General features: G+C 39.8%; 1 protein-coding gene across 1 annotated transcript in view; it reads right to left on the bottom strand.

Moving 5' to 3' along the window:
- Positions 1–25,727, bottom strand: part of LOC122468918 (protocadherin-23-like) — a 125,734-nt gene that overhangs the window by 80,887 nt on the left and 19,120 nt on the right. The window contains 5 exon segments of the mRNA XM_043555857.1: positions 2,530–2,629; positions 3,921–4,108; positions 5,941–6,044; positions 6,764–7,790; positions 8,859–9,095. Coding sequence (XP_043411792.1) covers positions 2,530–2,629; positions 3,921–4,108; positions 5,941–6,044; positions 6,764–7,790; positions 8,859–9,095 — 1,656 coding nt within the window.

The following is a 25,727-nucleotide window of genomic DNA, read 5'->3' as shown; positions in this document are numbered from 1 at the left end:
AGTTATAGAAGATATAAAGGCAAATAAAAAACAATTCCTGCTCTTAAGAAAGTTGGAGGGTGCCTGGGTGGCTCAGTTGGTTGAACATCCAACTTCAGCTCGGGTCATGATCTCATAGTTTGTGAGTTCAAACCCCACGTTGGGCTCTATGCTGACAGCGTGGAGCCTGACGCCTGCTTGGAGTTCTGTGTCTCCTTCTCTCTCTGCCCCTCCCCTGTTCACACTCTGTCCTCTGTCTCTCAAAAATGAATAAACATTAAAAAAAAAGAAAGTTGGAGGGTGGAGCAGGAATTTATGTAACATCTATTTATTTGTGATTTCTATGCTTTGATCCATTTATTTAATTCTTAACAAGAACACTGTAGGAAATTTTCATGAATGTTATACATGTCTTTATTTGTATTATATTTATTTTTATCTTGTTATTTTTCTTATATTTTATAGTTTCCTCTATTTAGCAGTTGGATGAAGTACAAGCAAAGGTATGAATAACATAATATATACCATCATTTTTTATATTGCTATGCCCCAAGTATCATTCTAGAAGCTAAGGTTTAAAAATAATCTATATTTCAAACATTCGGAACTATATGCTGAGCATCCATGTAAACATTTCCAAATGCATCAATTCGCAAAATTTCTTCAGAAGTTTTTAATAAATGACAGAGTAACACTACAGCGGAGGATCTGGGTATACTTCCAAATCACATTCCCCTCCTTCTCCGTAACTAGACCCTTTTCTAAAAGTAGTGGTTTATGTTTCTAGTCCATATATTCATGAGTAATATATCACATGGTTTTATTTCCTTCTAAATAATGGTATTAGAGCAGGATTAGAGCTTAATATATTAATTTTTCTGTGTATGTCTGTGTGTGTGTGTGTGTATATGCAACAGGCTCATTATCACTCAACAATCCATCACATCGTCCTTAGGATCTTGAACTTTCCCAAGCATGAACATGATACTCCTTTTCATTTCATTCTTCTTTAAGATCTTTCATTGATATTTTGTTATTTTCTGGGGCACCTGGGTGGCTCAGTCTGTTGAGCGACCGACTTTGGCTCAGGTCGTGATCTCATGGTTTGTGAGTTCGAGCCCCACGTCAGGCTCTGTGCTGACAGCTCAGAGCCTGGAGCCTGCTTTGGATTCTGTGTCTCCCTCTCTCTCTACCTCTCCCCCACTCATGCTCTGTCTCAGAAATAAATAAACATTTAAAAAATATTTTGTTATTTTCTACTTTAAAGGTCTTGAATGTCTTTCATTGAAATTTTCCTCCCTCTGCTCCTATCAGGATGATCCTGATTTGGGGGATTTTGAAATCTATTATGTAAGGGGCTCTCTTTAAGAAAAGTAAGACCATATTACAAATATAAATTGTTCACTGCCCCCTACTCCCATCCCAGAAGAGCCCTTCAGGTGAAGGCCCTGAAACTTAAACTCCATTACTTCACAGTAAATCTGCCCCAATATCCTATGGTTTTCTTTGTTACAGTGAGTGAGATCTTTGAAAATCTGCTTCGTTTTTTTAAATGTTAGTGGTTTTTGTATATTGACATAGTTCCCAGAAGTTTTTTATCTTATTCATTCCAATGGTTTGACTGCAGGATCTTTTGGGTTTTCCATGTGGACATTATCTGCATAATAGGTAATGTTATCTCTTGCCTTCTTATGTTTGTCACAAACATGACAAAGCAACAAATATCTTTTGAAAAGAGTGTAAAATGTAATGCCAACTAAAGCTTATCACTGGAACAAATCTGAGACTTGTACATTCTAAAACAAAAACATAAATATGAAGTTCCAACATACACACACATATATATATGAATGTATGTGACCTTTTCCAGGTATGGTTTACTTTGACCTTAAGAATATTTAGTCTTCATAAAGATTCATAGCTTCTTGGTACTCATAATCATATTTCTTTATACTTAATACAATTTTGATTCGCTAAATACTTTATTTTCAATAAAAGTTGATTTGCATTTCAGATTACTGAAAAATATTCATTAAGGTGGATGGTTGGTTGGTTTCTATTTGAGACACTCAAAAACCACTATGATTTTACATTACATTTTTAAGTTATTTTGAATTTTTCTAATGTTTATTTTTGAGAGAGAGAGAGACAGACAGAGAGACAGAGTGCAAGCAGGGGAGGGGCAGAGAGAGAAGGAGACACAGAATCCAAAGCAGGCTCCAGGCTCTGAGCTGTCAGCACAGAGCCTGACGTGGGGCTCGAACTCACAAACCGTGAGATCACACGACCTGAGCCAAAGTAGGATGCTTAACCAACTGAACCACCCAGGGGCCCCAATTTAGTATATGTGCTGCCAAAGCAAGCACAGTTATTTTTTTAAAATAAAGGTGATTCTAGATAATAACAAATTTATTTTGTTTGTACCTGGTGTTATTTTCATCATTAACCATTTTCCCAGAAGAAGGTAGATAGTTGCTACCAACTATCTCAACTTTCTCAAAAGAGAAAATTCTAAAAGCTCTCAATTCTTTTATGAAGGGTGACTTTTACCTGGAGATACTGAATATACGACTTCTGCATTGTTTCCTTCGTCAAAATCCTTTGCAAACACAGTTGTCACCAACATATTTACTGGCTGACCTTCCAGAACCTGTCATTAAAACAAACGGCTTAAAAATTAGTCAAAGTTTAGAAAGAAATATGAATCTTTAAGTGAAAGAACACATTACTACTAAGCATTTTGAAAACTATTTTAAAATCCACATATAACTCAAATGTCTACCACATAAATTATATAAATAATTTTTACATAAATGCAAATCCATGAAAAGAAACAGCACTATAAATTTAAGTCTTTCACTCAATTTGGACAGACTATTTGCAGCATTTGAACTAATTTTGAGGGAAAAAAATAAAATTGACTAAATGACCTTAGATTTTGGACATATTTTAAGAATTCTAGCATTTTCTCATTCCCCAAATATGCTAGAGATTGATATAAACCTTTATTTCAGGGAACACACCTAATACAGGTAACATACCTCATTAGTTAACAGGAACTTTTCAGAGGATTTTGAAATGTACACGTGGAGTTGAACTCCAAGTGAAGAGTCCTGCTACCCTGCCATGGGATATTTTAATGATATAATTAAAATCAAAATGATACTATAAGAACGCTTTGCTTTGGTAGAATTTTCCTTAAATACAGCTTTGGAGGATGATTTTAAAGCTATTAACTGTCTCGGTACCTTTTTTGAGTTGTTCAATATGCATATCTGAACACAGTTTGAGTGTCCGATTGTTTTGGAGTATAGCTTCCAAGCTTTTTATTCATTCATTTAAAAAAGTAAAGTACCTCCAACATATATTTATTAATTATGTACATAAACAAATATTCTAACTTACTATGTGTACTATAAACCATAGAAAACGTGGAGATGAAAAAGATGAAATAAATATAGACATAATGAGAAATTTCTGCATGTGCTACCAAAGATCAAATTTTATAATCTCTGGTTGCACGTCTACTTTAGAGCTACAGATTGTTCCCCTATATTTAACTAATCAGCTTAGAGATGGGTACGAATCACCCAAAAGGAACTCTGCACAAAGAGATGCATGCAAGTTACTGGAAAAACAATCCACACTCGAGCATTACTGACAATGGGGCACCATTATGTTTGGGCGCAATGGGCAAAACTGCATTATCATTACACTAGATGGGTGATCTCAAATAGCACATACAATCATTTTTTTTTAATTTATGGGGGTTTTTTGTTTTTTGTTTTGACATGTGAATAATTTCTAGATCTTCTGGAAATGTATGCATTGCCACACCAAGGCTGATTTGATAAATTCACACATTTGACCACAAGATGGTGCTCAAAACAAATGACTAAGAACATTACAAATTCACTGCAAGGTTACTTCACTCTACAAACCTTGACGTGCAATTCCTTTCCAGGGAGACACTGTGGGAAATATGGCCTGTTGTCGTTGATGTCAGTAACTGAGATGTAAACCACCATGCTGGCGTTTCGTGGTGGGGAGCCATGGTCGGTCACTAGGACAATCACCTGATGGTGTACCTGATGCTCATGGTCCAATGCCACCCAACTGATCAATTCGCCTAAGGAATATGGAGTAGAACAAAAGAGGCTGTCACCACGTACTAGAATCTTGCCAGTATGAACCACATCCAAACTAAATCACAGAAAGGAAAACCAGATAGAGAACTCAGAGTAAATGCACAGTTTCCAAGATGATGTATATTAGTAGTTTGACTCCACTGCTAAATTTCCTGAAGTTTCTCCTGAAAATACCACTTTAAATTTGTCCCTCTTTGTATTTCAAACTATCTACCATTGACCATTTGAACTGAAAGAAAAATGCATTCGTAAAAATAAATGATAAAGTACTCCATGTGAATTTTGTAATAATTTAGAAGATTTAAAATTACAGCGTATCCTTTTAAAATTATTTATCTATTTATAATTTATTTTTAATGTTTATTCATTTTTGAAATAGAGCATGAGCAGGGGTGGGGCAGAGAAAGAGGGAGACACAGAATCCGAAGCAGGCTCCGGTCTCTGAGCCGTCAGCACAGGGCCCGACACGGGGCTCAAACTCACGAGCCATGAGATCATGCCCTGAGAGCTGAAGTCGGCACTTAACCGACTGAGCCACCCAGGCGCCCCCAGCATATCGTTCTTCATACTGCTTTATAATATCATGAAAAGCAGCTCTGACATTACAAGTTCTGGGTTTTTGGTCTCAGTTTCTTCACCTCAGAGACTTCAGCCGTGGAGACCCGGGCAGAAAATCGCAGCTACCTCCACCTGCTGCCAGGGGCATTGGAGGCCACATATTCTTTCCCCAAAGCCCAGCTCCTGCTTCAGGGCTCCACCGCCATTCATTTCCTCACTCCTTATGGAAATATCTATTTGTGAGAAAGTCAATACAAAGCGACTTCCTGTTACTTTTGCCCTCTTCATCCAAATGAAATGACAGTGTGTAAAACAAAACAAAAAGTGAAATTAGGAACAGAAAGGAAAATTCCTGTTTGGGTAAGGTGCCGAACTGTTGAGCCGAAACCCAGTGTTTACCACATAAACTACATTTATGTAGTGTTTACAAAATTTTTGACAAAAATCACATACACAGCAACTGCGTTTTGAGAGTTCCAAACTGTACTTCTCCTCTGAAAACGCTACACCCTGAATGGCAAGCACATTTTTATTTGACGAACCAACTCCGATTGACAAGTAGCAGTCTGGAGGGCAGTGGTGAAAAAGACTGTGGAGTCCAGCGTGGTGCTGCACACAGGAAATGCCAAGGCAGGCTGGGCTTCCATGGGAGCCAGTCCGGATCACCACAGAGACCGCTCAGAGCACCAGGGTGGGGGCGCAGCCACGCCCACCATGCTCTGAAGGGTGGTCTCAACTCCTATGTTGCCACACTGCACTCATCCCTGGTGAACGGGAATACAGAAGGTAGTCTTCCAAGTCCCTTCACTGACTTTAGCTCTCTTCCCTTCAGAGCAGGACAACGAAGCACAGCAGGAATTATCCCTTCTAGTCATGGTGAGGAAACTGAGCTCTGAGGTTAAACTACTTGCTTAAAAGCCATATATCAATTCGAGGAAAGGACACCTGGTCTTTCTGAATCTGGGTGCTGGATAATCGCAGGAGAGAGAAAATCATGGGGGAACCAACTGTATATTTTAATTTATTTTTTAAATACCAAGTGAAAAAAAAAAAACACAGGTGAAATAGAAGACCTACAAAACTGTCTACCGGAGGGAAGTAAAGAGCAAGCAGGTCACCCTGTATAGCTAGGCACTTTGTGCCCTGCAGAGGGCGTCCCAGCTTGGGAGTGAATGAGAGCTGAAATCCAGTTTGCAGCCTCCCTGGCAAGTCATGTGCCCTGGTGTAAAGCTCCATCTGCTGGAGGAAGGGGCACCTGTTCCTAATTCACATAACAGGCACTTCATAAAGGCTTGAAGTTAACCAGAAGTGAATTCAAATTCTGTCCCACTACAGGGCAGGGGGTACCAATTACAAAGGCTACAACATAACCGTATCTCCTGGAGTTGTATGAAGTGAAGGCCTTCTCTATTTCCTTCTAGCTCCACAACCTTGGGCATGTTGTTTGACCTGAGTCACAGTTTCCTCAGCTATATGATTGCAATATCAACGTATTTCATTTGTAGGTGGTTGCAGAATGAAATAAAATCCTTGTAAATTTCTGAAATACAAATTTAAAAATATAATAGCATTTTTACATTTAACTTCATAATGAAGACTTGGGAAAATACCCAGTGGAAATATTTGCCCTTTCACCATGGTTCCCTTACCAGAATGCAAATGGGGAAATACACCAATAGAGTGATTTTGAAATCTTACCTGATGGATTATTTTCTAGTTTTACATTGATGACACTTATCTTTTATAAACTATTTGGCATTTTAAAAAATCTACAAGTGAAAAAGAATGGTCGGGGGTAAAATCAGACTTTGCACAAGGATTCATTCAGTCCAATTCTGACCATACCTCTAATTCAGAATAAGAACCATATATTGGCAATATGTCGGTGTGAGGGAAGAGAAGAATGAATCATTACAGGTGAAATTCTATTCAATTTTGACTTCATTTTAAAATCACAACATTCTAACTGAGTAAGTTATCTACTAAAAACTAACTTTCACTGCATGTTTGTACTAATGTTATAACTAAAAGATTTGAGTTTTGTTAATTTCAACTTTAAAGGAGTAAGTGGAAGCTACAAAATGCTACCTGTGTTAGGATTCATCTTGAAGAATTTTCCATCAGACAAAAGGAAATATGACAGCTGTCCATTCTTTCCCGAGTCTCTGTCAATTGCTGTAATTTTGCCTATTACCCCTTGGGGAACAGGGCTCTCCTCGACTTTCAAAAACAACACATCATGCAAGAAGGTAGGGGAATTGTCATTCTCATCCAGGACATGAACAATTACTGAAGTGCTCACATTTTGCGACAATCTGTCCTCCGGGATCCAGGCAAACACTCTAAAATTATATGTCTGTGTGGATTCATAGTCAAGCTGTCGCCGCAAATAAATCCAACCTGTGTGAGGGCGGATGCCAAACGCAGCAGAGTCCGCGCTGGGTTCCAGCGAGTACAGGAGCTGCAAGCTTGTGCCCTGTGGCCCAAGTGGGTAGGCGTGTATTTGCAGTATTTGGGTCATCAGTGAGACAGACTCACTAACCTCCACTTGATAGACCAAGTTTGCAAAAGTCAAAGACGGGCTCTGTTCTTGCTCTTCGATCACAACTGTCAGCACTAACAGGGATGCCTGAGGAGGAACGCCCAGGTCCTGGGCCATGAGAGTTAGTGTGCACTTCTGGGGTGTCCCACTTCCCAGACTCTCATTGAGGTACACCACACCAAGCCCCGAGTCAATGGAAAAGATGCTTGGATTCTGGCTTGCAATGGTGTATCGGATGAATCCATTCTGCCCACTGTCGTTGTCTTGTGCACGGGCAAGGTACAAGGCTGTGCCAGGCAGTGTGGTCTGGGATATTTTAACCTCATCAGAGGCTTTGGGAAATACTGGATGGTTGTCATTGACATCGATTACAGTTATGTTGACCTCTGTACTGCCGTAAGCAGGGGAGCCGCCGAGCTGCGCCTGCACCGTGAGCACAACCACGGGCTGGGTTTCGTGATCCAGAGGCTTCTGGGTTCGAATGACACCCAGCCACGGGTGAATAGAGAACTTTCTGTCCAGATCACCAGAGGAGATTCTGTAAGAAACTGGCTCTGAGGAATCTGGGGCAAAAAAAGGTGGGGAGTGTGGGGGCAGAGAAAGAGAAAACAATCACCATATGCCAAAAGAATGCACCTACTGGAAATACTGAAAACTGAAAGCATTAATCTATACTACATCCACAGAAAACACTATGCAGTGTCTTACCTCTTCCTCGGCTCCCCAACGTCTCCTGGAAAGTAGATACATGGTTAAGATGTATTAGTGGACAAAGGTAATGTCCAATGGACAAGGAGCAAGCCCCAGGTTTCACTCTCTGCCTTTCAGTAGTTTTGCATTAAGTGAAAGAGAAAGATGTTCGGAAAATAATTTGGATGCCTATTTTACATATTTGGGGAAGACAGGCTAAGTTTATGCTTGATGCTTCTCTATATCTACCTAGGAATGGCAAATAACCCCAAAAAACAGTAAGGGAAGGGAAAGAGGACAGAGAAGAAATGGACTGTAAGCAGGACAAGATCTTTAGACAGGCAATTCACTTCAGGAATCTACCCTGCCGAGAAACCTCAATAAGTCATACATGGATATTTGCATGAATATTGCATGGACTAGCAAAAAATGATTGTAAATCATTCAAATTAATAGCAAAACATGTTTATATCTAAGTGAAAGGACTATGCAATCTTTTTTTAAATTAAAACAGAATGATGTCCAGTTACTTGGAAAACTGTCCTCCATCTATCAAGGGGGGGGGGGAGGATAACTGTAAAACAAAAACTGTAGTAGGACGTATTTTCATAAAAAATTTTAAAAGTGTGTGCGTGTGTGTGTGTGTGTGTGCACACGAGCGCACATGTGTCTATTTGGAGGAGTGGGTTATAGATACACGCTTTCTATGTTATAATCATTCTGTATTGTTTTAAACTTCTAAAAGTATTTATTACCTTTTTGATTAGGAAAAATTGTAGGATAGAAATAATGTTGAAAGAACAAAGAGCGAGTCACAGATTGTGTGGTCTCCATTCTTCTTGCATGGAGGGAGGAAAAGATTCATTCAAGATTGCACAGCCTAAGAAAACACAAGAAATGATTCCAATAATGGATTTTAACAGGGCATAAGAAGTACTTACTCAAGGACTCTTTTGCTTTCACTGTTCCCACAGGACTGTCTTCAAGTACATCTTCATAAACTGAGAAAGTATACTTAGGCCTTTCAAATTCAGCAGGTGCCAGCATTGTCTGAAGAATGTGTATGGTGATGTCAGCATTAATGACAGATGTGAGCCCGCCACCGTCTCGAGCACAGACCATCAACAGAAGTGTAGTGGATTCCAAATGACTAAGAGTTGATGTTAAGTAAATAATTCCTGGGTAGGGGAAGGGAAGAATTGAAAAACAGGGAACATGAAATAAATACTGATGAGCCAATCTGCTAACTCTACTGTGATAGTTAATTTTATGTCAACTTGACTGGGCCATGGGGTGCCCAAACATCTGGTCAAACATTATGCTGCATATTTCTGTGATGGCGTTTTGGAGGAGATTAATGTTTAAATGGGTAGACCAATTCCAGCAGGTTGCCCTCCCTGATGTGGATGGCCTTGTCCAACCAGTTGAAGGCCTAAATACAACAGAAAGGCTGACACTTCCCTGAGTAAGGGCGATTCCTCATGCCTGACTCCCTTTGAGCTGAGACTGTTTTGCTTTGTTTTGCTTTGTTAGGTTTTGTTTTGGTGCCTTCAGAATTATACTGAAACCTCAGCTCTTTCTAAGTCTTGAGACAGCCAGTCGTCAGACTGGAACTACATCATCGGTTCTCCTGGGTCTCCAGTTTACCAACCCACTTGCAGATCTGGGGACTTATTTGCCTCTATAATTACATGAGCTAGTTCCTTGTAACAAGTCTCTTTATATCTATCTGTCTATCTATCTATCTATCTATCTATCTATCTATCTATCTCTCCTACTGGTTCTGTTTCTCTAGAGAACCCTAATAGCTCTATCTTCCAATACAAGAACTTGAGCATATTTGCAAAATGATGTCCAAATTCTGTCAGGTAAGCAATATTTTCCTAGAGCTTAAACATCAGACATCTCTACAACATTCACCAGTAAACAGAAATTGTGTCACCTTTGTTAGGACTTACAACCATATCACCAGCCCAGGATGATGGGATAGTCGAGTATGACCCCATAATCCAATGTAATCTCAGCTAATGCAGGACTGTAAAATGATCACAATCTGCCCAGGCTTCAGGATCCTAACTCTACAGAATGAAACTAAAATTTCACCTTCTGAAGTATTTGATATGTGACCTCAACTAGTGTAGGGAAGCTCTCTTGTTCAATTGGCTTTATTCTATCTTTGCTAGTGAGAAGATATAATGTTGACAGCTATGGGTAAGAACACTTAAATAAATGCTAAAACCATAGGGGCAAGACTGGCAAGTTGGGCTTATGTAAATTGTGTGAGAGGAGAACCTGTGAATAGTTAAGTTGGGGAAGGATCCAGTAATGCTGAGAAAACCAATTATTTAATATTATTAACACCACCCTTTTGCATGCTAGTTTGAAAACATGAAAATGGATATAACCAGCTTCAGAAATAAACATGTTAGGTTTTTTAAAAAATTTTAATGTGTATTTATTTATTTTGAGAGAGAATGGGTGCAAGTGGGGGAGGGACAGAGAGAGAGGGAGAGAGAGAATCCCAAGCAAATTCCTCACCACCAGCATGGAGCCTGACATCGGGCTCAATCCCAAGAACCGTGAGAGCATGACAGGAGCCAAAACCAACAGTCAGCTCAGCTGAAGTCGGACGCTTAACCGACTGAGCCACCCAGGTGCCCCGAGTTTCTTTCTTTTTTAAGTCAAAATCTGTCCTCTCACAACTCCAATTTCTTGTTTTTATTTGTACTAGAAGTTTAATATGTTTTATATGTCTTTAACAGAGCACATCATCAATAACCAAAGTCAAATATCTTTCCTGACAACTTCCCCATTTTCCATAACAGTTCCTTACCTAACACGATTTTAAGTCCTTTCACTCATGGTTGGTTCATTTCTCCTGAACATGCTCCAAGTTGATTGGTGAACACATAGTTGCAGATACAGTATATTACAAAAAAGAGTATAAACACTCCTTATTAGAATACTTAGAAAATATTAATGTAACCAAGTATTCTTACACCAGCTATAGCAGCCATATTAAAATTAGGTTCATACTGACTCCACCAAAGCACTCAATACTTACCACATATATTTCTAAGTCAGATTCTTCCCATCTGTTATTGATGAGCTTTAAAAATTATTATGAAAATATATGGTTGGTTAAAAAATAAAAGCTCAAATAATACAGAAGTGTCTGTCTACAGAAGAAAACGAAAAGTCTCTCTAAGCCCCCAATCATCCTTGTTCCCTGGGTATATATTCTTCCACAGTTGACTCAATTCCGATTACAGAGAAATTTTTGAAGGCTTCATTGTGCACTCTAGATGATCATGACAATTAAAGGATTAACATCTGCCTCAACTATACTTGGTCCTCCTGATTCCAGATGACTCCTTCTGAACCATTTTTCATACTTGTATTAGAACAGTCTTCCTGGGGCACCTGGGTGGCGCAGTCGGTTAAGCGTCCGACTTCAGCCAGGTCACGATCTCGCGGTCCGTGAGTTCGAGCCCCGCGTCGGGCTCTGGGCTGATGGCTCAGAGCCTGGAGCCTGTTTCCGATTCTGTGTCTCCCTCTCTCTCTGCCCCTCCCCCGTTCATGCTCTGTCTCTCTCTGTCCCAAAAATAAATAAACGTTGAAAAAAAAATTAAAAAAAAAAAAAAAAAAGAACAGTCTTCCTAAAATCCAAGTCTAGACATGTCGGTGCCTCCCCAGGTTTTCAGGGTGAAGTCCAAATGCCTTATCTAAATAAACCAAGTTGCTGGTAAATGAACCCTTTTCACCTCGGTAGCCCATCTCACCACTCTCTGTACAGTACTTTTGCCCTAAGCACAGGGAAATACCTATAATTTCCAGGATAGATCTTGCTCTTTTCCATTTAGATTACTGCATCCTCTTCCTAGAACAATCTCTTCATCTTTTCTGACTTCCATTCACATTTTAAAGCACAGCTCAAGTCTCACCTGGTGCAGCTGACTTTCATATACCCTCCATTTTGCTTGAGATCTACCTTCTATGATCCTACAGTGGCCTGTGTACACATGCTTATCATAAATTTAATGCGTATTTTAATTAGCATTTTTAAATCTTTCTTATTCAGTCATGAGTTCATTAATTTACTTGATGATTTATTTAAATTTTTTTTTCAACGTTTATTTATTTTTGGGACAGAGAGAGACAGAGCATGAACGGGGGAGGGGCAGAGAGAGAGGGAGACACAGAATCGGAAACAGGCTCCAGGCTCTGAGCCATCAGCCCAGAGCCCGACGCGGGGCTCGAACTCCCGGACCGCGAGATCGTGACCTGGCTGAAGTCGGACGCTTAACCGACTGCGCCACCCAGGCGCCCCTACTTGATGATTTATAAATAAAATCAAAAGACATTTTGAAACAACGATTTAGTATCCCAATAATAAATGAAGAGTTCTGCAACAAAGGGGAAAAATACAAGTAAAACAAAAGTGAGGTCAGCAGTAGAGAAGGACAGATAGTTTAATTTTATTTTTAATGTTTATTTTTGAGAGAGAGAGAGAGAGAGAGAGAGAGTGAGCACATGAGCAGAGGAAACAGAGACAGAGGGAGACACAGAGTCCAAAGCAGGCTCCAGGCTCTGAGCTATCAGCACAGTACCTGATGGTGGGCCCGTAACAGCTCAGAGTCCTATGTGGGCTCGAACTTCTGGACCTCGAGATCGGGACCAGAGCCGCAGTCAGACACTTAACTGGCTGAGCCACCCAGGCGCCCCAGGACAGATAGTTTAAATAAGAAAGAAAGGCACGTGAGTAAATATGATAATGTTCAAACTAAATTAAAAAAAAAACAACACAGAAATGTGAAAGGAAAACAACTGCCTCTTGTTTTTACTCTAATGTTTGTTACAAACTTTTTAAGTGATGAGACTCAGGGATAATAAATGATGTGGTTTTATTATACACTGTTCAAAAGCACTTAGGCAGTATGTATCAATCTGTAAACCATTCATATTCAGTAACCTAGAAGCCTGCCCTCTGCTCACAGAAGTGCATAGAAAGAAATGGAGAGGATGTCTTTTGCAATATCACAAGTGACTTTACTATCCATCAAGAAGAGAATGAATGGGGGTTCTGGGGAGGATGGCACAGTAGGAGGACCCTAGGCTCACCTTGTCCCATGGATACAACTAGATAACGCTCACATCGGTGTAAATAACCCAGAAAATGACCGAAAGCCTGGGAGAACAAGCTCTACAACTAAATGGAGGGAGGGGGGCACATCGAAGAGGATAGGAAGGGCTGAGACAGGGCCTAGAAGTAAATGGACTCAGGGGCTGTCTTCAGGACAGGACAGTGCCTGTAAGGAGTAGGGAAAGAAAAGAGACCCCCACATGGAGGAGCCCACATGGAGAGGACAATCCCCATAACATTTGGCTTTGAAAACCAGAGGAGCCCAAGTTTGCATTCTTACAACCTAGACTTAAAACTTGGAATTTTAAAAAATCAGCAGGCTCTGGGAGAGCTGGGAGGGTGAGAGGAAACTGAATCCTCACCCTTAAAGGGACAGCATAAGGAAAGAATGAATGGTTCGATACAATGTGTATATTAATACAATAGAATATTAGTGTAGCATCTAAAATATATATATACATGTTTTCATGTAGAAGGATTTTACATGCTATATTTTATATGGAAGAAAATTGTAAAAATCAATCTATAGTATCAATTCACTGTGTTAAAAATATTCATTCTGCATAAATATTTTTAAAATGTTCTCCACTGTGAAAAATCCATGAAGTACTGCTAACTGAGAATGTTAGATTACAGAATATGTAAAATATAATCATAAACACTAACACATACTTTATATGTACCGTACCCCCCTACACACACACACACAGAAATATATGCACACTGGAAAACATGGAAGGATCTGAACAACTATAAAAAGGGAATATCTTCTATGGGTTGAGACTATGGCACAGCTCATTACCTGCTTCTTACCTTCCTATAGTTTTTATTTTTTAATTTTTTTTTATTATTTACTTTTGAGAGAAAGAGACAGAGTATGAGTAGAGGAGGGACAGAGAGAGAGAGAAGGAGACACAGAATCTAAAGCTGACTCAAGGCTCTGAGCTGTCAGCACAGAGTGCGACGTGGGGCTCGAACCCACAAACTGTGAGATCATGACCTGAGCCGAAGTCGGTCGCTCAACCAACTGAGCCACTCAGGTGCCCCTTACATTCCTATGGCTTTAATGAGCATATGTGCTATGGACTTGTGTCCCCTAAATATTCATATGTTGAAGTCCTAATCCCCAATATGACTGCATTTGGAGTAGTAATTAAGATTAAATCAGGTCATAGGGGTGGAGCCTGATCTTATAGGACTGGAGAGAACTCACTCTCTCTCCAACATGTTAGAATAATGAGAGGAGGCAACTGTCTACAAGCCAGAAGACCTCTCAACAGGAATCAAGTCCACTTAGCATACCACTCCCAGGGTAATTTTCTTTACATACCACCATGACGTGCTAAGGCTCAAAATCCTCGTGTCATTCCTTATTCCCTACACAAATCAAGTTTGAACTTCTCCGTCATGCTTTTAAAGTGCTTCATAAGTGACCTCACTCAGTGTAGCTTTCTGTCATTCTGTAGCCCATCTCTCCAGACATGATGATCTCCTACTGCCATAAATATGTAACAAGTATGGCGATGAAAACAGCTCATGGGGTGCAATCAGAGAGCCACTTTTTTTCTCCTATTCAAATTTATTTTGTATGGCTCACTGTTCTTCCCCTGCATCTAAGTGAAAATTAAGGAGGCTCCTATAATTTCCACAGTCACTGTCAACCCGTTAAAATTCTTTCTTTTGTTCCATACAAATTGTAGTAAATTATTTGTTCTAGTTTTGTGAAAAATGCTGTTGGGGTCTTGATAGGAATTGCATCAAATCTATAGGTTGCTTTGGGTACTACGGACATTTGACAATATTAATTCTTCCAATCCATGAGCATGGAATACCTTTCCATTTGTTTGTGTCATCTTCAGTTTCCTTCATTAGTATCCAACCATTTTTATTTTTTTTTTTAATTTTTTTTTCAACGTTTATTTATTTTTGGGACAGAGAGAGACAGAGCATGAACGGGGGAGGGGCAGAGAGAGAGGGAGACACAGAATCAGAAACAGGCTCCAGGCTCTGAGTCATCAGCCCAGAGCCCGACGCGGGGCTCGAACTCACGGACCGCGAGATCGTGACCTGGCTGAAGTCGGACGCTTAACCGACTGCGCCACCCAGGCGCCCCACCCAACCATTTTTAGAGTACAAGTCTTTTTACCTCCTTGGTTAAGTTTATTCCTAGGTATTTTATTCTTTGTTAGTTTAAGTCACAAAACCGTCTCAATTTAATAATTTGAATATGAAGGTCCACTAATAATCAAAACTCAAAACTGGATTCAAATTTCAGGCGGGACACAGGCTGCAAGTCAGAAGTAATTTCCCCATCTAGCTCTTCTCCCTCATCTTGCTAACAGTGTGAGTTCCTGACCATCTAGGATGGAAGGAAGGGGAAAAGAGGAAAGGAGAGAGGAGCAGGAACATTCTGACCTGACAGGCACTATTGGGGTGGCACTCTTTGGCCGGGCAGCTGTTTAAAAGCCACTTTCTCTTATGGATGCTGTCATTGTTTTTTTGGAGAAAGCTTCAAACCTCCAATCTGAAGCTGCCTTATCCGAGGTGAGCACATCTCTCTTTAGACAGGTCACTTTACTGCTTGCTTCTTTGATGCCTACAAAGCTGGAAATGTTCAAAACTTCTCCTGCTGGCCCTTTCTGGGCAGCATCTGAAATGATTCTACACCCAGGTTGTCCGCTCTCTCCCTCACAAATGACCCACATCCAGGAGAGACCATTAAGTATTCTTTGCCCCTATAAACTCCTAGAGTTTGTCTCCATTCGGAAACCTCTTCTTGTATTTTTTAAAAAATTTTTAAAGTTTATTTTTGAGAGAGAGAGAGAGAGCATGCGCATGGGGGAGGTGCAGAGAGAGAGGGAGACACAGAATCCAAGGCAGGCTCCAGGCTCTGAGCGGTCAGCACAGAGCCTGATGAGGGGCTCGAACTCATGAACTGTGAGATCATGACCTGAGCCAAAGGTGGATGCTTAACTGACCGAGCCGCCCAGGTGCCCTGGAAACCTCTTCTTTATTCCATTGTTAGACACTCCCTCTTTAGATTTCTGATGTGAGAGTCTGACTTGAGTCTGCTAGCACCAAACTGAAGGAACACATACTAAGTTCTCTAAGTGGTCAGTAAGGTGTAGGCGTCTCACCAGAGGAGAACTCACAAGTCAAGAGCAGCTCTCTGCAAACTATCAACTCTCTATTCACCTTTATTTATTACCTTTGACGATGTGAGCGAAGTTCAGAATAATAAAATTTGTTTCCAGAGATCTCCTTTATAAATCTTACATTAAGTCTAGTATCCTCACTCAATGGGGAATTTACTATATCTCTATCTCTATATATATCTCAGCCCAAACCTACATTTTATTTTTATTTTTTAAAATTTCTAATGTTTTATTTATTTTTGGCAGAGAGAGAGACAGAGCATGAGCGGGGGAGGGGCAGAGAGAGAGGGAGACACAGAATCCGAAGCAGGCTCCAGGCTCCGAGCTGTCAGCATAGAGCCCGACATGGGGCTCGAACTCACAGACTGTGAGATCATGACCTGAGCTGAATGAAGTCAGACGCTCAACCGACTGAGCCACCCAGGCGCCCCCCAAACCTACATTTTCATTTCTGGTTGCAAATGTTTACTAAGTCCCATCTTAATGCCTTCATGTATATTGTTTGCTTCTCCTGAATCACTATTCATTCTTCCCTCTTGCTTGACCAAATGTGAGCTATCCTGTGAGATTCATCTCAAGTTCTATAGTCCTTAATCCCTTTCTTGAATACTCTAGATTTTCCAGAGCTTTCTTCTGAGGGCCTACACTCTTTACAGTCATTACTGTGATCGATACATGGAGTTTGCCCTTAACATTTTGATTGCATGGAGGCTAATGCTAAATTACCAAAAAGGGATGATGGGACTATAGGGCCTGTAAACTTGATTGTCCCTGAAGTGTGAAAGTGTTTTTTCAAAAATATGATAACCCAAAGGGTAGCTGATGAGTCCAGGAAAAGCAGAAAAAAGAGAGGCAAATAATAGGTACACATCCAGGTCCAGGCCACAGAAAGGAAGAGATACTATTAGCAAATAGACTTTCCTATTTTTTTTTTTCAGACTTTTCATTTCACTCTCAATGAAAAGCAGAGGAAAGCACAGTGCTGTTAAGTCAGCAAGCTGTCATATTTTTGTTCTACTGGCAAGGGTAGCTTTATTATGGGAAAGATCCATCAGGTTATTTAAACCCTGGTACCCCTAAACATTAAGATTATTTCATTCTCTATTTTTTTAGTGTTTACTTATTTTTTTAAAAACAGTTTTAATGTTTATTCTTTTTTTTTTTTTTTTTTTGAGAGACAGAGAGAGAACGAGAAGGGGAGGGGCAGAGAGAGAGGGAGACACAGAATCCGAAGCAGGCTCCAGGCTCTGAGCTGTCAGCACAGAGCCTGACAAACGGGGCTCAAACCCACAAACAGTGAGATCATGACCTGAACCAAAGTCAGACGCTTAACCGACTGAGCCACCCAGGCGCCCCTCTCATTCTCTTCTTTAAAAATCAGTGCCCAGTTATAAACTTTTTAAGATACGATTTTGTTTCTTCCACGGTCTGTCCCGACAGAAAAGTCAGGCTGGACAGGAAGCCTCCAGTGTTCAGTTCCGATGATATTATGGTTTCTACTACAGCCTGATAGTTGAATTGGCACTCGGCTTGATGCATCAGTAGAATGAGCTTGCTTCATGTAAGTCTGACGATAAGAGGAGGAGGAGGAGGAGAAGTGGTCGTTGATATAAGGAACAAGCACAGAGATGAAAAGAGTTATTGGAGCTGAGGCCACAGCGGAAAGCAGAGCAGATCATGAAAGCCCCGGTAGACCATAACAAAGATCTGGCCTTCAGCCAAAGAGCCATGGAAAGTCACTAGAATATTTAAGGCAGGGGAGTAAAATGACCAAATATGTCTTTATATTTGAACAAAGTCTAGTTTATGTCTCTACGTATGAATTTTATTAGGCCTCTTTTGAGCAGTTACTATTTATTTTTACTTTCAAAGCCAATCTTGCGTAGTGAAGCAATTCGTATTAAAGACCAGGAAGAAGCTCGTGAGTTTCTTTGAACTAATGCTGACCACTTAGAAGAGGGAAGTATTAGGATCAAGTTTGTCCTTCTACATGCTGGATGTTTCAAAACGTTCACTTTTTTTAGCACTTGAATATAAAGAGGCTCAAGAAAACCCATTTGCATGAATCCAACATTTTTAAATTTTTATTATTTTTTTATATTATTTATTTTTGAGAGAGAGAGTGCAATGCGCGCAGGGGAGGGGCGGGGCGGGGGGGAAGAACATCTGAATCAGGCCCCTGCACTGACAGCAGCGAGCCCGATGCAGGGCTCAAACTCATGAACCCCAAGATCATGACCTAGCCAAAGTGAGATGCTTAACTGACTGAGCCACCTGGCACCCCTTGAATCCAACAATTTTAAATAAATGGAGGTGCCTATTAAAAGGGAGGGCCGGGGCGCCTGGGTGGCGCAGTCGGTTAAGCCTCCGACTTCAGCCAGGTCAGGATCTCGCGGTCCAGGAGTTCGAGCCCCGCGTCGGGCTCTGGGCTGATGGCTCAGAGCCTGGAGCCTGTTTCTGATTCTGTGTCTCCCTCTCTCTCTGCCCCTCCCCCGTTCATGCTCTGTCTCTCTCTGTCCCAAAAATAAATAAACGTTGAAAAAAAATTTTTTTTAAATAAAAAATAAAAAATAAATAAAAGGGAGTGCCAAAAATTAATTATATACAGCTCTATAACATATATTACTTATAAATATGCATATATATGTAATAAATAACAAAATGGTCAATAAAATGAATGTCTCTTTTTGCCTATATTTTCAGCTTAGAATTTATGGCATTGTATTTTCATATTTTAAAGTACAGCAATTACTTAGCGCTCTTTTTTCATGACACTTGCAAATTATTATTAACCAGCAGTGCAGGAGACAAACTTTAACTTTAAAAAAATAGACATTGAGGGGCGTCTGGGTGGCTCAGTCTGTCGAGCGTCTGACTTCGGCTCAGGTCATGATCCCACAATTTGTGGGTTCGAGCCCTGCATTAAGCTCTGTGCTGACAGCTCAGAGCCTAGAGCCTGCTTCAGATTCTGTGTCTCCCTCTCTCTCTGCCTTCCCAGCTTGCACTCTATCTGTGTCTCTGTCTCTCAAAAATAAAGAAACTTTTAAAAAAATTTAAAAAAACCAGACATTGATTCATTTACTGGATATTAATGAGCACTGGTTATTTTATGCTTGAATTATCCAGTGCTTGGATTTGTGCTTACCAATTATAATGTGCAATAATGTTTGTCTATGTTCTTTACCTTGTCACTTCTTATTTAAATAGAGGAAGGTGTTGGGATGAAATATTTTAATTGATAGACTAATTAAAGAACTTAAAGACAAAGGTCCTCTCTTAATTAAAATCTAATATACACACAATTCTGCTAATGAAGCAATACTGACTGTCATTACCCAATCTCCTGAAAAAGATGAGATCCTCAATCAAGGTGGTCATTCGTAGTTAGAAAATAAGCTGGGGGGTCATTGCTAAACTTGTAAGGTATGAGATAGCTAAAAACAAAAACAAGCACAAAATCATGACCATTACCAATCATGGAGTCTGCAAGTGTAGTTTTCCCAAAAACAGAGACAAACCAAGAACTATGGGATGTCAATATCAATTTCTTATTGGTCATTAGTATTTATGATGTCTTCCCTATATTCACTTTGTGAGAATATAGAAACTTATTCAGTGAATAGGTGACCTTCTACTATTTATTTCACACACACTGGGGTTACTAAGTTGTAGTGGCTGAAAGGCATGGAACGGACTGAAAATTTTGTCTCATATCGACAATATAAGGATTTTTAAGGAAAACGTACCCATTTTAGAAGATGTCACGGAATTCTATGTATTCAGTCGACAAGAGCAAATAAATCAAGAGGTGATTTGGCATTTCCAATAGACTTATACAAGAAGTCACAGCGAGAGATCATATTTCTATCTTATTTAGTTGAGACAATGAAACTTATATTTATCTTAGCTTTGAGTTTAGTTTAAAAGGGGGGAAAAGGCATAATAATGGAAAGAGCCTTAAAATGTAAGTCTGAGAAGTAAATTCAAGTGTCAGGTTTGTGACTATGTCCCTCAGCAAGTCGCTAAGACTCTTAAGGTCTTTATTCTCTTAATTTGCAGATGGGCACAAAAGCCTCTGTTTTGTTTATGCCGTAAGTTGATGTAAGGCTCATATAGGCAATGTACGGAAAAGATATTAAAAGGTGTTATCATCTGAGACAGACCAAAACGGGAACCGATGATGGGTCCAAGAGAGGGTTTACATCCAATTCTGCCATATACCAACTGTGTATCCTCGGGCAAGTCACTGAATCCCTTTCAGCCCCAATTTCTTCCTCTGCTAAATAAATAAGGGAGCTGAATCAGAAAGTCTCTTCCATCCCCAACCAGTCTGTGATCTTATACTAGAAAAATTAATAGGAAAACTCTCCAATGTGCTTTTGTTTCCTACAAAAGAAACACACACTGATTTGGTGTTCGTGATTAATTTTAGTCTCTGTCTTGCAAATAAAAGGAAGTCATTTTTTTTTAGCATGGGTAGGTTCACATCCCTTATGAAATGAGACGTGGTTTTCATTTATTAGCTACACATCAGAATGTTCTAAATGTAGGAAAGTGGCAATCATGAAGAATTATGAGAATCATTACATGATATGAAATGTGAGCCTAACACTCACATTAGAAAAAGATTTGCCCTTGAAATAAAGAAAAACAGAGTCTGTGTTGCATTACTTACAGTCTATATTAAAATCCACACACCCTGTACAAATAAAAGATTGCAACCAAACGCAGAGACATGGCTGCCTTTGTGTGGCAGTTTCAGTCTCTCAGTTACCCTTTTAATTACTTGTTCTTCTGTAATGCTAAACTAGGATTTTGTATACACCACAACTAAACATAGAACAGACAATAGGCAGGGCAACATAAGCTTTTGTTGTAAGCTCTATGAGAACAAGAATTTTTATCTCTCTCACTCACCAATGTATCCCAAATACTTAAAACAGTGCCTGGCACATAATAGGTATTGAATAAATTTGTCTTTTTTTAATTTTTTTTTTTGGAAATGTTTACTTATTTTGAGAGAAAGAGAAAATTTGGGCACATGCAAGTGGGGGAGGGGCAGAGAGAGAGAGAGAGAGAGAGAGAGAGAGAGAGAATCCCAAGCAGGCCTCACACTGTCACCACAGAGCCTGATACCAGGCTTGAACTCATGAACCGTGAGATCATGAGCTGAGCCAAAACCAAGAGCCGGAAGTTTAACCGAGGGAGCCACCCAGGCACCCCGTGAATAAATATGTCTTGGGAGGATGAACTTACTTCCATTTTCTGCCTTGAACAGATGAGCTACACTCTTTAGAACTTCAACTGACTTTTCTTTACATCATTGACTTGCTTCTATAAAAAGAGGTAAACCTGAAGAATTTAACTGAAGGTAACCCTAGTAAAGAGGCCGTTGGACTGCTGTAAACGACCAACACAAATGTTTTCAGTCTGACACCTTAAAATAATCTGAAATAGCAGTAACGTTTGCTTCAGTGTAAGGTTACTAAATAAACAGGACAAACACAAAAGCTAAAGCACTACCTTTTCATGCTACTAAAGAGAACACTTCAAACAATGTAGGAAAAAAAATCTACATACAATTCATTAAATGGGATTAAAGACATAAAAAGAGCTATTAATAAATATGGCTCTTGTGTTTCCTTCTTTTAAAACTCAAAACAGTGTGGTCTGACTCGTGCCCACATCAAAGGAACCCAGCTAACGGAGAGTAAGAGAAATGAAGGCTCAGCTCACTATCTCTCTCCTGGTGCCGAAGCACGTTTTACAAAAATGTGCTTTGAACCAACAACAAACTTAGAAAACCAGAAACAGAACAGGAAGATAAACCCACAAGAGAAAACAGCCATGACATCACCACATCCCCTTCCAGTTTTCTCCAAAACATTTTTCTTACCAGATGAACACAGAAAGTCAAAGAGCTCTATTTTTAAAGCATGAGTCTTGGTTGTGGTACAGACAGATCAATGGAAAACCTCTTGTCTTCAGAAAAACATGAGCCTATAGCACAAAGCGGGGAAGCTTATAAAATAGCATGTCTGATAGAGGAAGCATCAACCATGAGCAAATGAATGGATGTCTAAGAGAGATTTTTAGAGTGATTCAGGAAGAGGTGACAATGTAGAAATTAGCTCATCAATTTTCCAACTCTTTCTCATATAATATAAAACTATACAGCTAGCCATCTATATAAGTATGTAAGGCTATATATAACTACATATAAATACAAATATATTTAGTATAGTTAGCATATACATCTAGAAAAGTGCTAGCTAGCACAGAGAGATTGGAAAGAATTTGGATTGGAGGCCACAGCATTACCTACCACACTGTGATGGGGAACAAGGATTTTAAGCAAAGTTTTGCCCTGTGTTATCAATGACACTCCCTTGAAGTTTCTTAAGAATATGTAATCAGGATTTATTCATTCCTTCCATTTATTCATTCATTCTACAAATATATATTGATAGAAGCAATCCCTTGACCCTGTATTTAAACTGGCAGCTTCTGTAAAGACAGACCCAATGGCAAAAGCAAGAAAGTCCAACTTTTTATAGGTTACAACCAAAAAAACAGATGCAGAAGCGGAAAACCATATTCCAACACAGATCCTTGTTCCACTTTTTAAGGACACTGACAATTAAATTAGCTTTTATGGCATGGCCTAGAAGCCTAACTATTATGTACAGTATAGAAAATGTATTCAGAGTTGCGGTCAGCCAACAGATGAACTTGAATTCGGCTGTTCAAATTAAAGACTGCCTGTTCACTAAGCAACTTTTCCCCTTAGCTAGTTGTGATGCTGTTTAATTCTCTTCTAAAGGTTAAAGTAAAGCATTACCAGGCCTCATGAATTTCTCATGAATTGTGATTAAGTGCAACCCAATTCTAAGCACTGTTAGAAAAACATCTTCAACCTAAATGAACCGGCATCAAAACTGCCAACAATAATAACCCAAGGCTACTTCCATTACGAATTTGGTCTTTGCTTTATAAAAAAAAATACCATGATACTTCCCTAGATAATGACCCACGTAAAGCGTTCTCCTTGATTAACAATGGCATTTGTCTTATAGCCTGTGCCAGGAATGGAAGCCTGTGGCTTACTGAAGCCAGTGCAGCAACAAGAGATCTCTTCTAAAAACAGAACACAGTACAGCTCATTCTTCAAGACCTTCCAGGGGAAACTAGACGAGGAGTATGTTGATGTCTTTTAAAAACAATCTACTAAATGTTTTTAGATCCTGTGCCCTGATTACTGGCTGACCTATATATTTTTGGCAATGCTAGTGTCCTAGAGGGCCTGACAATTTGACAAGCAGTTCAGATGAATTTTGAAAAAGCCAAGATAAGCAATTTCCCAAAGGGAAAAAAAAAGGTATTTTCTTCTGATCTTTGAAATGTTAAAGGATCCATGTCAGTGTATTATTTTGAGCAAGGAAAGTTCTACCTTATTAAGGCTGCCATTGTAGGGGCGCCTGGGTGGCTCAGTCGGTTAAGCATCCAACTTCGGCTCAGGTCACAATCTCACAGTTTGTGAGTTCGAGCCCCGCGTCAGGCTCTGTGCTCTCAGTTCAGAGCCTGGTGGTTGCTTCAGATTCTGTGTCTCCCTTTCTCTCTGCCCCTCCCTTACTCACGCTCTGTCTCTCTCTGTCTCTCAAGAAATGAATAAATGTTAAAAAAAAATATTAAAAAAAAAAAGAGACTGCCATTGTAAAAAACAACTAATCCCTCAGCCAGTCACACACCGGCTGCAAGTCACACACCGGATGCAAGTACACCTTCCAAACAAGAATTAATGACTCTCCCCTTACCAGGCCTGGGTGAGAAGCCAAGCTCACTTGGTAGATGATTTCCTGTGTAAATTACTGTTTGTTGCTAAATGAATCTGGTTGTTGCAAAGGGGATTGTGAAGCTCCAATAAAGACCATCTACAGAAAATGCCTATTGTAGCACCTGACATTACCATCATCACAATAGAAACATATTCTACTCATGCTCCGGTCAGGTGCTTTAAGAAGAAATATAAACTCGGGGCGCCTGGGTGGCTCAGTCAGTTAAGTGTCCAACTCTTCGATTTCGGCTCAGGTCATGATCTCACAATTCGTGAGATTGAGCCCCGCGTCAGGCTCTGCCCTGACAGTGCAGAGCCTGCTTGGGATTCTCTCTTTCCTTCTCTCTCTACTCCCCTCTGCTGCTTGCTCACTCTCTCTCAAAATAAATAAATGAACATTAAAAAAAGAAGAAGAAGAAATGTAATCTCAAAGAGATATCTGCACTTCCATGAGCACTGAAGTACTGTTCACAACAGGCAAGTTGTGGAAACAACCTAAATGTCTATCCATAGATGGATGGATAAAGAAAACGTGGTATTTGCATCCGATGGAATATTATTCAGTCTTGAAACAGAAGGAAATCCTGCAATATGCAAAAACACGGATGAGCCCGGAAGACATTATGTTGAGTGAACGAAGCCAGTAACAGAAGCACAAATACTGCATTATTCCACTTACACGAGGTCTCTAAAATAGTCAGGGTCATAAAATCAAAGAGTGGAATGGTGGTTGCAACAGGTTAGCAAGGAAGGAGAAATGGGAAATTGCTACTCCATGGGCATAAAGTTTCAGTGAAGCAAGATGAGTAAGTTCTAGAGATTTGCGATATGCTGTGCCTAGAGTCAACAACAATAATGCATTGTACACTTAAAAGTCTGTTAAGAGGGCAGAACCCATGTTAAGTGTTCTTACTACAATAAGGTAAGATTAAATTTAAAAAATATAAAAGAAGGAAAAATGAAAAAGAAAAAACGGGGTTTTTGGGGGGTTTTTTTGCTGCATCATTTCAGGACCAGAGTATCTCTACTATCTGAGAAGTAATACAATGTAATACAGTGTACTTGAAATTTCCTATTTTCTTGTAATCAAATATTTCAAACATTACTTTACCAATAAACCAGTAAGAAGGGAATGATAACCTCCTGTATTTTGATTATTTCTAGAAGATTCCGTTTACGCACTGCACTTGTCTGGCAGGTGCGGTTACCATATTAGAGAACTAAATGGAGCTTTAGGTACCATTTTAACAACATGGAAGCTAAGACCCAAAGACACTAGGGAATGCCAGACCTGGTAGAAGAAAGGGATCTACTTTGGGTGTCCATGCAATGCTCTTTGTACTAATATTATCTATTAATACACTGAAATGATGGAAATCATCCATACATGGCAAGATCATATGAACAGAGTAAATGAACATTTGCAAAATAAATACTATTGGCCAGCTGTTTCTCATAATTGGCTGCCTTTAATACTCAGAAAACCTTGCCACATAGGGATTAAGAGCACTACTTTTAAATTTTTTTTTCTAATGTTTATTTTATTTTTGAGAGAAGCAGAGCGTGAATGGGGGAGGGGCAGAGAGAGGGGACACAGGATCAGAAGCAGGCTCCAGGCTCTCAGCTGTCAGCACAGAGCCCAACATGGGGCTTGAACTCATGAACTGTGAGATCACGA

Source organism: Prionailurus bengalensis, chromosome B1 (assembly GCF_016509475.1).
Source record: "Prionailurus bengalensis isolate Pbe53 chromosome B1, Fcat_Pben_1.1_paternal_pri, whole genome shotgun sequence".
Taxonomy (NCBI): Eukaryota; Metazoa; Chordata; class Mammalia; order Carnivora; family Felidae; genus Prionailurus; species Prionailurus bengalensis.
The sequence above is the reverse complement of the archived record's forward strand: the minus strand, read 5'-3'. Positions and strand labels throughout refer to the sequence as shown.